Source organism: Dermacentor albipictus, chromosome 2 (assembly GCF_038994185.2).
Source record: "Dermacentor albipictus isolate Rhodes 1998 colony chromosome 2, USDA_Dalb.pri_finalv2, whole genome shotgun sequence".
Taxonomy (NCBI): domain Eukaryota; kingdom Metazoa; phylum Arthropoda; class Arachnida; order Ixodida; family Ixodidae; genus Dermacentor; species Dermacentor albipictus.
The window spans coordinates 201,227,427-201,240,109 of NC_091822.1; the positions used below are offsets into that span (position 1 = coordinate 201,227,427).

The 12,683-nt window shown below is 43.7% G+C and overlaps 1 protein-coding gene across 5 annotated transcripts in view; it reads left to right on the forward strand.

Annotated features, from left to right (window-relative positions):
* LOC135904559 (echinoderm microtubule-associated protein-like CG42247) overlaps positions 1-12,683 on the forward strand; it is a 172,013-nt gene that overhangs the window by 15,626 nt on the left and 143,704 nt on the right. For all 5 annotated transcript variants that reach the window (XM_070534615.1, XM_065435414.1, XM_070534616.1 and 2 more), the window contains exon 3: positions 6,194-6,413. In XM_070534615.1, coding sequence (XP_070390716.1) covers positions 6,194-6,413 — 220 coding nt within the window. The remainder of the gene's footprint in view (positions 1-6,193; positions 6,414-12,683) is intronic.

Sequence of the window (12,683 nt, forward strand, 5' to 3'; positions counted from 1 at the left end):
TCTTCAGAGTGGGACGTGACCAAGGTGGTGCTACAAAAGCCTCTGCCCTTCGACTGGAATAGCTGCACAGAGTCCAGCTGGCTCACGTTCCAAAGCAACATCCGGGCTACGAAATACACAGTAGACTGCGGGTTTCGCTTTATATGCTCCATCATCATTGAAATGGGGCAGCCGTGGCTGGAGTCGAATGCGTGGCATTTTACTTGAAAGGAGGACGCTGTAGCCACGCAACCAACACGCTGTGTGGCAGCATAAGGCCAGAACGAGAAGAAAGGGGGTTAGCCGAGGGGCCCGGTTTTTATTAATCATGTCATGAGAAGCCAACAAACAAAGGTCTCAAGGAAAAGATAGGGGAAATCACTTGTACTTGCTAATTGAATTAGACAAATGATAAATTAATGGCAATGAAAGTGGATGAAAAAACAACTTGCCGCAGTGGGGCAACGATTCCACGTCTTCGCATTACTAAGCGTGCGATGCTCTGAGCATCGCACGGCAAACATTCCTGTCATGTGCACCTCCCACTCATTTTTTCTGGAGGCATAAATAAAAAAAAGTCGATTCTTTGTTTATTGTTCCTAAGCTATGAATTCTCTAATCGCGCCAGCGATCCGACAGTTATGCGCGGAACTATATTGCGCGGCACAAGGACTGCGTGCACCAGCGGACGTTGTACACAGAAGTAGCGAGTGTGCACTCCAAATAAACACTCGCGGCCGCGCTAAGCACGACGTCGCGGGATCGAATCTCGGCCACGGCGGCCGCGTTTCGATAGGGGCGAAATGTGAAAACACCAGTGTACTTAGATTTAGGTGCGTGTTAAAGAACCCCAGGGGGTCGAAATTTCTGTAGTCCCCTACTACGGTGTGCCTCATTATGAGATTGTGGTTCTGGGGCGTAAAACCCCATTATTTAATTTTTTTAGAAACAGCCTATCCAGGTTCAAGCTTCAAGCAAAAGAGAGTCTCCTATCGCGGCATGTGTTCAGTGCCTCGTAGTTATCAAATCGTCGTGATGCTCAACAGCGGGGCAGTTTGGGCAAGTTGGTATGTCATGACTTTTTTTAGGCTTGTAGTGCAGCTCAGAAAGAGCAAAAAAGAGTGACGGGCAGAGAAGTATAAACGAACAAAAGAAAATGAAGCTTAAGCGTACATAACTATAATTCATTAAAGCTCCTGCCTAACAAAGCACACTCCGCAATTTGAAACGCCAGCAAGATATCTAAAATAAATAAAAATAAAGCAATGCTCTACTCGCCGGAAACAAAGAATTCTTCCCAAGTTATGTGTTTCGAACAAACTGGTATAGTGTCAGTCACCTTTTCTCAATTCGAACTTTCTTATCCAAGTCGCTCTTCGATGCACATCGTCTACTTCTTTCGGGAAAAGTTGAAATCATACATTGCCGTCTTTCCACCGCGATGACACGCACAATGGTACATAACAAAAGTGTCTCGACATCGTCTTTTTTTTCGTTTTTGGGCTTGTGCATGGCAGCATCATGACCTTTTCTTATGCTTGTAGCGCAGCTCAGAAAGAGCAAAAAGGAAGGTGGAAGGGGCAATGGAAAGGAACGGAGAACACAGTGATCGCTAACTTCCAACCGATGGTTTATTTCGTGACACAGAAGGCTACTTCTACACTCAGCGAACCATGTGACATGAAGAGATTACTCAAAACCAAGCAACAAAATGGAAAGTGACCATGTGAAAACACATATTCAGACAGCCTGTGGCGGCAGTCTGAGATACGCCAATTCATTGCTTGATAACGATAATGAAGGTGAGCTTACAAATGCATGGCCCAGACCTATGATAGCCTTTGCTTCGATGATTTCTCGTGTGAGCTGATTATGACTGCGACCTAGAATGACGCATTCCTCTAAAACAGGTTCGCAACCACACGTTTTGCAGTGCTGCGCGAGAAACCCCCCAACTGTAGCACAACTCTTAGCATTGTAACCATGTTCGCGCAGCCTATCATTGAGACATCGGCCAGTTTGACCGACGTAACGTTTTCCGCACTTGAGTGGAAAACAATAAACAACACAATGTGCGCAATTAACGAACTTCTTTGTATGATTCTTAAAAAATTAAGAAAATACATGATCAGGTTTTACGTGCCAAAACCACTTTATGAGGATTATGAGGCACGCCGTAGTGGGGGACTCCGGCAATTTGGACCGCCTGTGTTTCTTTAACGTGCACCTAAATCCTAGGACACAGTTGTTTTCGCATTTCGCCTTTATGATTATTATCACAGCTAGGAGGAGCGTCCTTATTCGGATTAGTGAGCTTGCAAATCCTCATAAGCTTGTTAGGGGGCACAAAACACTGCACGAATGTTCGCTCGCTTGGCGATTTTTTTAAGATTATGTGCGACGGTGTGAATATAAGGGATGATCCTTGTCCTACCCCGAGTAGTTGCCGCATTATCTGCGTGCTGGTTGTCTTTTCTAAACTCTCTTAGAATTCGTTCTGCTATTGACACTTGTAGGGACACGGGATAACCAGCCTGCGAAAGCCGTTCGCGCTGAGAGGCAACGCTAGACGAAACACTATGGTGGCACGACCTTTTCAAGGCATTATTAAGGCAAAGGTTAGCAATGCCTCTCTTGACCAACTTAGTATGAGCAGAATAAAACGGAAGAAGTGGTTTGTTAGCACGAGGTTCATAGTAGCAACACGTGTGAATATAGGAACAAGCTAAGCGCAGATACAAAAACCGGATTGTGTGATTTCGTGGGAGCTCGGGAGTAACGTCAAGGGGCGCAAGGCATTCTTCGACTATTGGCACCACCATGGCAACTCCATTCTCAAGGTCAGCCGGAAAACACCGAATACAAAACAAAAAATCGTCCGCATAGCGAAGTATTTTGAAAACATTAGTCTGATTATTGTTCACTGACATGGCGACATCTAGGCGAGCTAAAAATAAATCACTGAGAGTGGGACAATGTACGAACCGATGCAAACTTTGTTTTTGTGCAAATAGACGGTGTCATTCCATGTAATGAAAGTTGATGACAAATAAAAGCTCAGAAGCTTTAAAATTTGGTCACTGGACAGCCCAGCATTATTCTGAAAACGGGTGACACCAAATTCATCAATTATCTGCGAAATAGCTGACAGCAGGTCATTGTGAGTAATAGAATAGTACACGTCCTTCACATCGACGGGGAAGACTTGAAAGCCTCGATCGGAGTTGTCCTTCAAAAAGTCAATGTCTTTATCGGAGTTGCGTATTAAAAAACGGGTAATTGACGGGTAAAACAGCTAGCTTGGCTTGCAGGAACAGCGCGATAGACTTCTGCCACGTGTCCTTTTCTGAAAGAATAACCCTCAACGGGACGTCAGGTTTGTGTGTTTTCGCGCTAAAAACACCTCTAGGTGATCTCGTTTGCTGCTGGCAATGTTTTTCAACATTTTGTCCAAGTTACATTTTCTGCAAAGTTTATTAGCCTTAGCTTTTACCTTACTTAAGGACACTGTATCCTCTCGCTTAAAAATGGCGGAAATAGGTGATCAGCTCTTGCATTAAAATTACCTTCTGAGAGTACTCAGAACCCGCCTTCTTTATCTGCCGGTAAAACGCAAATCGAATTGTCATGCAGATAGTTAGCTACACGTCTGAAAGAAACCTTCGGAAGTGCCTGTCTAAAGCAGGATATGGCCCCTACATCTTCGGAAATAACGCACCAAACATCCTCTTCCGCCGCGACTTGGAAATCTGCCTTGCCATGGACACTATCTCTTCCGGTGGTTTACTAGATTCCACTGCGAACTTAGGTCCCAACGCCAAAATGTTGTAAATGTGTTCTGGTAGGTCCAAGTTTCCCGGCGAGTGAACAGTGTTTCCAGGAGTCGGTCTTCTCTCGGAACAACGACCGCGAAGTTCACGCAACTGGCACTGCCACCAGCACTCGGTTTTCTGGTCAACGAAGCGTAGAAATTTCCCCAGTGTCGGACCCAGATACGGTTTTTGGGTCTGCGCTTAGCTTGTTCTGATATTCACACGTGTTGGTACTATGAACCTCGTGCTAACAAACCACTTCTTCCGTTTTATTCTGCTCATTCTAAGTTGGCCAAGAGAGGAATTGCTAACCTTTGCCTAAAGATTGCTTTGAAGAATGCGTGCCACCATACCGTTTCGTCTGGCTTTGCCTCTCTGTGCGAACAGCTTGCGCAGGCTGCTTATCCCACGTCCATACAAGTGTCAGTAGCAGAACGGATTCTAAGAGAGTTTAGAAAAGACAACGAGCATGAAGATAATCCTGCAACTACTCGAAGTAGGACAAGCATTATTCCTTATATTCACACCGTCTCACATAACCTTAAGAAAATCGCCAAGCGAGTGAACATTCGTGTAGTGTTTTGTGCCCCTAACAAGCTTAGGAGGATTTGCAAACTCACTAATCCGAATAAAGATGCTCCTCTTAGCTGTGATAAGAACCATAAAATGAAGTTCATCAATTGCACACATTGTGTTGTTTATTGTTTTCCCCTCAAGTGCGGAAAACGTTACGTCGCTCAAACTGGCCGATGTCTGAATTATAGGCTGTGCGAACATGGTTACAATGCTAAGAGTTGACGTAATAGTTCTACGGAAACCCGCAAGGTGGAGAGAAGTATTAAATAAAGAGAAAATAAGACATCTACCCGTTCGTAGCAATTGCTGCAAAGGAAACCCATACGAGTTCCTCGAAAGAAAAGCCTCATAGTTGAAGAAAAATTCGTCTTGGTCTGGGACTCGAATCCGGGACCACCGCCTTTCCGGGGCAGCCGCTCCACCATCTGATCTAACCAGGCGGCTAGCAGATGGCAGGGCGAAGTCGAATTTGTCGACAACAATCCGCAAGGTGGAGAGAAGTAATGAATAAAGAGAAAATCAGACATCCACCCGTTCGTAGCAATTGCTGCAAAGGAAACCCATAGGAAACGCTTTGAAGCAATTGCTACGAACGGGTGGATGTCTCATTTTCCCTTTGCGGGTTTCCGCAGAACTACTTCGTCAAACTCTTGCCTTTGCTTCGTGTTGTCGACAGATTCGACCTCGCCCTGCCATCTGCTAGCCGCCTGGTTAGCTTAGAAGTAGAGTGGCTGCCCCGGAAAGGCGGTGGTCCCGGGTTCGAGTCCCGGACCAAGACGAATTTTTCTTCAACTATGAGGCTTTTCTTCCGAGGAACCCGTATGGGTTTCCTTTGTAGCAATTGGTACGAATGGGTGGATGTCTGATTTTCCCTTTATTCAATGCTAAGAGTTGTGCTACAGTTGAGCGCAACTATTTCCGCGGTTTCGTCGCTGAAATCTTTGAGGCCGATATGAATAAGGTGGTCGGCAGCCAGAACCCTTTCGGCTTCGACGAAACGCTTCGATTCGACGCCACAGACGAGAAACGTGAGCGCAGCACCAAGCGAAATAGCCACCGAGAACCAGGATGTCGGAAGCAAGCGCCTTTGTTTTATTTGGACGGCGTGCCAGCACAAGCAACGGATTCTGGAGTGGCCAATAGGCGGCTCTCCTCTTTATCGCAATGCGCTCTAGCACAATACTGTGAGGAGATGCGTCAAAGCGGTGGCGTGCGTTATCCCAACAGCGCCCAGGTGCGAGGGGCCGCGGCAGCACCCGCGTTCGGACGTGACAGCGTTCCAAGGAAAACTGCGCAGCGTCGTGAACGCTTAAATGTATGCTCCCGTTGTCAACGACGCTGCGAAAACAGACGTCGGACTTGGAAGAATCGTGTAATTCTAAAAAATAAGACACCGTCCAGAGCAAGTTAAGATTACTCTCCGTGGTTTCAAGCGTTAGCTTATTCACCGTGACAGCTGAACTGTCCAGGCATGCGCGCACAGTGCATGTGCCTGCGATGCTTGAGTGGAATCTATGGCTCCTCCTTTTGGCTTCAGCCAAGCGGGACGCCACTGCACGGTTTTAGGCGGTGGCGAAGGCGAACAGCGAAGCTTCACGTATGCGTCGTGATGTGCGCCGCGACAGAGTGAAAGGCCGGAAATGTGCAGTTCAGTCAAGTGATTATGGCACCTAAGTTGTGCTTCATGTGTAAGATGACGCTTGGCACTGCAGTTTCTCTTGCCGCTAGTCTTGCATGCTCGATGTGGTAGAGTCAGGCCTCTCACAGTTTAGTAGAGATCTTCAAGCGTAGAAAAGAGCGAACTGAGCCGATGGACTGGTGTGCAGGTGCGCAGTTTCTCCCAGCTCAAGTACGACCTGCGGGACGTGAACACGTTCGTTCTGGAGCCGGACGACGACAACCCGTTGGTGAGGCGCAGGACGCGTTCCTTCGACGACGTGCAGAGCCTCGAGGAGCAGCAGCCCGGTGCGGAGGAGCCCGCCTCTGACGCCGCGCGCTCCGGTGCCAAAGTCCTGTCGCGCTCGGAGAGCGCTCCCAGCCCAGAAGGTGGGTCGCCCAACGAGGCTTCGCTCTTGAGCGCGCTTGGCCGGTTCACGCAGGAGGGGGATGGCAAGAGCGCGCGCTCCGCGAAATTCCAGTGCTTTGTTGGACCGTGTATTTCAAGTTCACATCTACTTCCCTGAGAGGAGGAGCCGGGAAAAAGAAGCTCTGATGAGCTTGACAGGGAACTCGAACCCTTTGGCATGGCAGCCAGTGCAGCACACACGCAAAAAATAAAAATGAAAAATAAAGCCTAAAGATGCATATATACAATAAATACTAACATGCATAACAAGTGTTCTGCAACTCAAACTCTCAAATTATTCTGTATTGCCAACATGAATTTAGGTATGGATGGCTATGAATCTAAATAAGAACATGTATATACCTGTTACATTGCATTTCTGCAAGAACGTGCTGAACCGATCTGGTGTATATATAAATATATTGCACTGTAAACTAAGGAGCACTGGGGCTGTGGCTAGGAGAGAGAGAACGACGACGAGAGAGACAAACGTTGTTTTCGGTGCTCGATAGGCTGTACTAGCTCTCGCTGCTCTATCGTTCTAGTCGCGAACGCCTACTATCCAAAGTGATTTACGACATTTGGTGGAGGTGCTGGACCTTTTGCAAATCTGGAATTCTGAAGCACATACATACATACCTATATATATATATATATATATATATATATATATATATATATATATATATATATATATATATATATATATATATATATATATATATATATATATATATGTATATATATATATATATATATATTAAAAATGCACATATACTATAGAAGGAACCCAGATCGGTTCAGCACATTCTTGTACAAATGTAATGTAACAGGCATATGATGCATATGTTCACATTTCTATTCATAGCCATCCATTCCTCATTCTCTGTTGGCATACAGCCAAATTTGAGAGATTGAGTTGCAGAAGACCGTGAGATTTTCAGAATTATTTATGAGAAACGGCGCTGTGTAAAGTTAAGGAATGTTTGCCACAGTTCGTTACATATGTGCCATAGTGTGAATAGCTTCTCTTCGTGTCATGGAAGCTTACGTTATTATATTACGTTATTCTTTTGCGTTCTTTTACGTTATTCTTTTACGTATATTACGATAAATATTACGTTATTCCATTGCTTTACATAGGATCGATAACTTAAGAGTAACCGATAATTATATAATGGGAACGCAGAGAGGACATGACATTTCCGGAAAAGTTCACTAGTGTGGCAAGAAAATGGCTCATTCACAATGGAACGAACGACTCTTTTTTGGAGCGAGTACAGTTTCTTTAGAATAGACGTGCCTTTTATGCACCAGGTACTGCTGGAAATCTGCATTAAAAAACTAACTAAAATCTAATGAATTACATAACAGTAGCTTAACTTTAGAAGGAAGCATAGGCTTCATGCGCGTCAGAACGCCGATTGAAGACAATTTAGATTTAATATATTCTGTGTACTTATTATAGGTTAAATCATTATCGAAAATTACTCCTAAATCTTCACAGAGAACACTTTGTACTAATTCTGTACCTAATTTAACATGTATAGCTCTTGATTTTTTACCTGTCGGAGCGTACAGGACAACTTTAGTTTTACAAGCGTTTATTTTTAAGTTAATAATATCAGCCTATTCCTTTAAAAGTTTGAAAGCTTATTTAACACAAATAAGTATACAGTTACAAAGTACGCACTTTTGTGACCCAACAAATTTATTAAAAGGTCCCTATAACAAAGGGTCGTAAGTGTTCCATTTGCCTTGATCTCTGTGTCGATTTGCGATCTACCAGTTATATATGTCGTCGTATCGCATGCAAATTATACTGACAGTGTGTACTATATAACTAATATATAATAAAATATTTTGACCCCGTTACGCTGCCCTTTGGGACACCTGTGCGTATTCTCATAGCCGACGACGATGCGTTATCAATATTTACAAATTGCTTTCTGTGTGAACGGTACGATTTGAATAGTGCGGGCGGAAGTCCCCGAGCTCTTTATTTGTCCAATTTATCATCATCATCATCGTCATACTTTACGTGCACTGCAGGACGAAGGCCTCTACCTGCGATCTCCAATTTATACAACAATATCTCGAGGTCGAGCAGATCGAACTCCTTTGTAACATCAACATTAATGCCAGTAGCTAGTTATTATTACTGAATGTTTCTGTGATAATCTCCTTTTGGGTCAGATGGGCTGTATTTGTCGATCGATGCTTCCTAAAACCACTCCGAAAATCGTAGATTGTCGCCATTGAGGTATGAGATTCGCCTTTTACGTAGCAATTTTTCAACACCTTTTGTAAAATGGGCAGTATCTAAAGAGGGCGATAATTATATAGCATGTTTTTATCAGCATGTTTAATTATGGGTATTACTGGAGCTACTTGCATGGCTTCAGGGAAGATGCTTGAATGTAAGATCATGTTATATCTTTTATATCGACTTTATACTCCGCACTGACCCTGGCATCATACAAGATGTGGACGTGCTCGGCAAGGTGCGCTGCAGTGACCATATGATGGTAACAGCCCGAATTAGCCTAGACTTGAGGAGGGAATGGAAGAAACTGGTACATAAGAAGCCGATCAATGAGTTATTGGAATGCATCATGTAACCTCATAAAAACAAGGGACAAAGAAGGAACACACAATACAGGCGCGGATCCTTGTGTGTGTTCCTTCTTTGTCCCTTGTTTTTGTGCGGTTACATGATGCATTCCAATAACGACCACCAACTAGCCCTCTTATCTCTGTTAAAAAAAGATCAATGAGTAAGCGGTAAGAGGAAAAATAGAGGAATTCCAGATCAAGCTACAAAACAAGAATTCGGCCTTAACTCAGGAAGAGGACTTTAGTGTTGAAGATGTGAACAACAATCTTATGGGCATCATTAAGGAGTGTGCAATAGAAGTCGGTGTTAACTCCGTTAGACAGGATGCCAGTAAGCTATCGCAGGAGATGAAAGATCTGATCAAGAAACGCCAATGTACGAAAGCCTCTAACCCTACAGCTAGAATAGAACTGGCAGAACTTTCTAACTTAATCAACAAGTGTAAGACAGCTGACATAAGGAAGTATAATATGGATAGAATTGAACATGCTCTCAGGAACGGTGGAAGCCTAAAAGCAGTGAACAAGAAACTAGGAATAGGCAACAATCAGATGTGTGCGTTAAGAGACAAGGCCGGCAATATCATTACTAATATGGATGAGATAGTTCAAGTGGCTGACGAGTTCTATAGAGATTTATACAGTACCAATGGCACCCACGACGATAGAGGAATTTTGAATCCCACAAGTACCGCCGGAAGAAATAAAGAAAGCCTTGGGAGCTATGCAAAGGGGAAGGCAGCTGGGGAGGATCAGGTAACAGCACATTTGTTGAAGGATGGTGGGCAGATTGTTCTAGAAAAACTGGCCAACCTGTATACGCAACGCGTCATGACTTCGAGCGTACCGGAATCTTGGAAGAACGCTAACATAATCCTAATCCATAAGAAAGGGGAAGCCAAAGACTTAAAAAAATTATAGACCGATCAGCTTACTGTCCGTTACCTACAAAGTACTTACTAAGGTAATCGCAAATAGAATCCGGAACACCTTAGACTTCTGTTAACCAAAGGAGCAGCCAGGATTCCGTAAAGGCTACTGAACAACAGACCATATTCACACTATCAATCAGCTGATAGAGAAATGTGCGGAATACAACCAACCCTTATGTATAGCTTTGATTGATTACGAGAAAGCGTTTGATTCAGTCGAACCTCAGCAGTCATTGAGGCATTACCGAATCAGGGTGTAGATGAGCCGTGTGTAAAAACACTGAAAGATATCTATAGTGGCTCCACAGCCACCGTAGTCCTCCATAAAGAAAGCAACAAAATCCCAATAAAGAAAGGCGTCAGGCAGGGAGATGCGATCTCTCCAATGCTATTCACGTGTTTACAGGAGGTATTCAGAGACCTGGATTGCGAAGAATTGGGGATAAAAGTTGGTGGAGAATACCTTAGCAACTTGTGATTCGCTGATGATATTGCCTTGCTCAGTAACTCAGGAGACCAATTGCAATGCATGCTCACTGACCTGGAGAGGTAAAGCAGAAGGGTGGGTCTAAAAATTAATCTGCAGAAAACTAAAGTAATGTTTGGCAGTCTCGGAAGAGAACAGCAGTTTACGATAGTTAGTGAGGCACTCGAGGGCGCGTTTGGAAGGTTGCAAACGGAGGCAGCCGTGAGTCTAAGTTTACCCACTTTTCATATCTTTTTTCAAACAAATCGGAGCAGGTTTTAGAAAAGGAGGGCCGGTCGTTCTCTGCCAGTGTCGCTTGCATGGCATTAACGCGATCGCGGTCACACGCCCTCTCAATGAAACGTGAAAGCTTATCTACAAATGAGGAAATTACTGACTATGTAACGTCCTCACAGCGGCTGTCTAGGCCGGGAGATACGGCCGATAAAAAGCAGATGACTCAGACTTGTGATGGATCAATTACCGCATCAGAGACAGTGGGTGAGGAGCCTTTCGAGACTGAGGAAAATGGGGCGCCTAGGGCTGAAGTGGAAGGTTCACTGCTTAGACCCGCATCTTTTTGCTGGGAGCAGCTTAGTAGGGTTGAACAAGAGGCGATTATCGCGGCACAGAAAAGTGACCCTTCGCTAACTGTGCTGCAGGCTAATATATATGAAGGAGTGGCCCGAAAGAACACCTCGTTCTACACTAGGTCAGGTCTCAATACCGAAAATATCAGGATTTCAAGGTTCGGACATACAACCAACTACTCGTGCCACAAAAGTACCGACCACATCTTTTGGTAGTTAGCGCATCGAAATGTTTGGGTGGGTCACTTCGGTATCGAGAAGACAAACCCGTACAAAATAATTATTGAGAAGGCATTGAAATATTGTTGGTCAGTGTTGAGTTTTCTATTGAGCAATTATTGAGAGTTTGTTGGAGAATTGTAGAGTTGAGTGCTGACGGCGCTTGAATATTGGCCACTGAAATTTAATTGAAACACCATTGGGTATCTTATTTATTGAATAATTGTTAAGTTACCATTGAAAGTCCATTGCGCTTACACGGCCCGTTGTGTTCGTTTTGTTGAATGGTTGTTGGGTTACCATTGATTCTGCGTTGAACTGACGTTATGGTAGTTCTGTTGACCTGTTGTTGACTTATTATTGCCACAGCATGAAAAAGTACGTTGTTGCCCAGTTGAGATAGCATTGAGATTTCAGAAGTCGCCATTGAAATATGATTGACGTTTCATTGGGCTAGTGGATTTTTATTCATATATTGAAATTGCTTTGGTGTTCACACTGGCATGCCCCGGTGCCTGCTGATAACTTTCCCAAACACAAACAAAAGCAAAGGAGAGACTGATCAATTTGAAGTGCCTTTATTTACACTAAAGATGCGTGCACATGAAACATTATTACAGTACATACGGCACCAGTACATTGAACCTGGAGAAATAGGCTAGTACCTACAGCACTCTAGCAGTGTAAATACATCTGAAAAAAACCTATACGTATGAATTCAATCAAAACGATCATTGTGGTCATCACTTCCGACTTAAGTTTATGACTAGAAGGCAAAGCGACTAAAAAGGCAGGCTTAAGCATACCCTTGTAACAACCAACTTTGGACACATGAACACTTGAAGCTGCTTGCGTGTGAATACACAAAAGACATCTGAATATGTTACATTAAAATGTTTCGCACACTAACACATCACAGGAAGAGCTACGGCTGACTGTGAGAAGGCAAAATAACAGACTTGAAACAAATGACTTCACGTAAATATATACCAGTTTTAGCACACGTCTTTCACCGCGATTAAAATTTAATGAAGTACCAAAGTAGATTTGCCTGAGCTTTTTGTCTTCGAGATATATATATTTGCATGTTGCCCAATTATTTTATAAAATAACATCACTCAACTTAGCTATTAAGTGATGAGACATTATTTAGAAAGTTGTCGAGCATGGTGAACACCCGAGTCATGTTTCTAACGAGCCAGGTTTGCTTTCTTCAGAAATAAACTTGTAAAACATTTGTGTAATGAATGCAGCATATCTCCCTGGCACAAGTCAAGAACAAACAGTACACCATTTGATTATTTTAATTTGGGGTACATAAGAGTTGGCATTTTCTCAATTTAGTGAGCTCATTTTCAGGTAATGTTTCTCGACTTGCACAAAGCTCATTAGAGCACTTTTTGGGGCCTTCTTCCCTATACCCAGCAA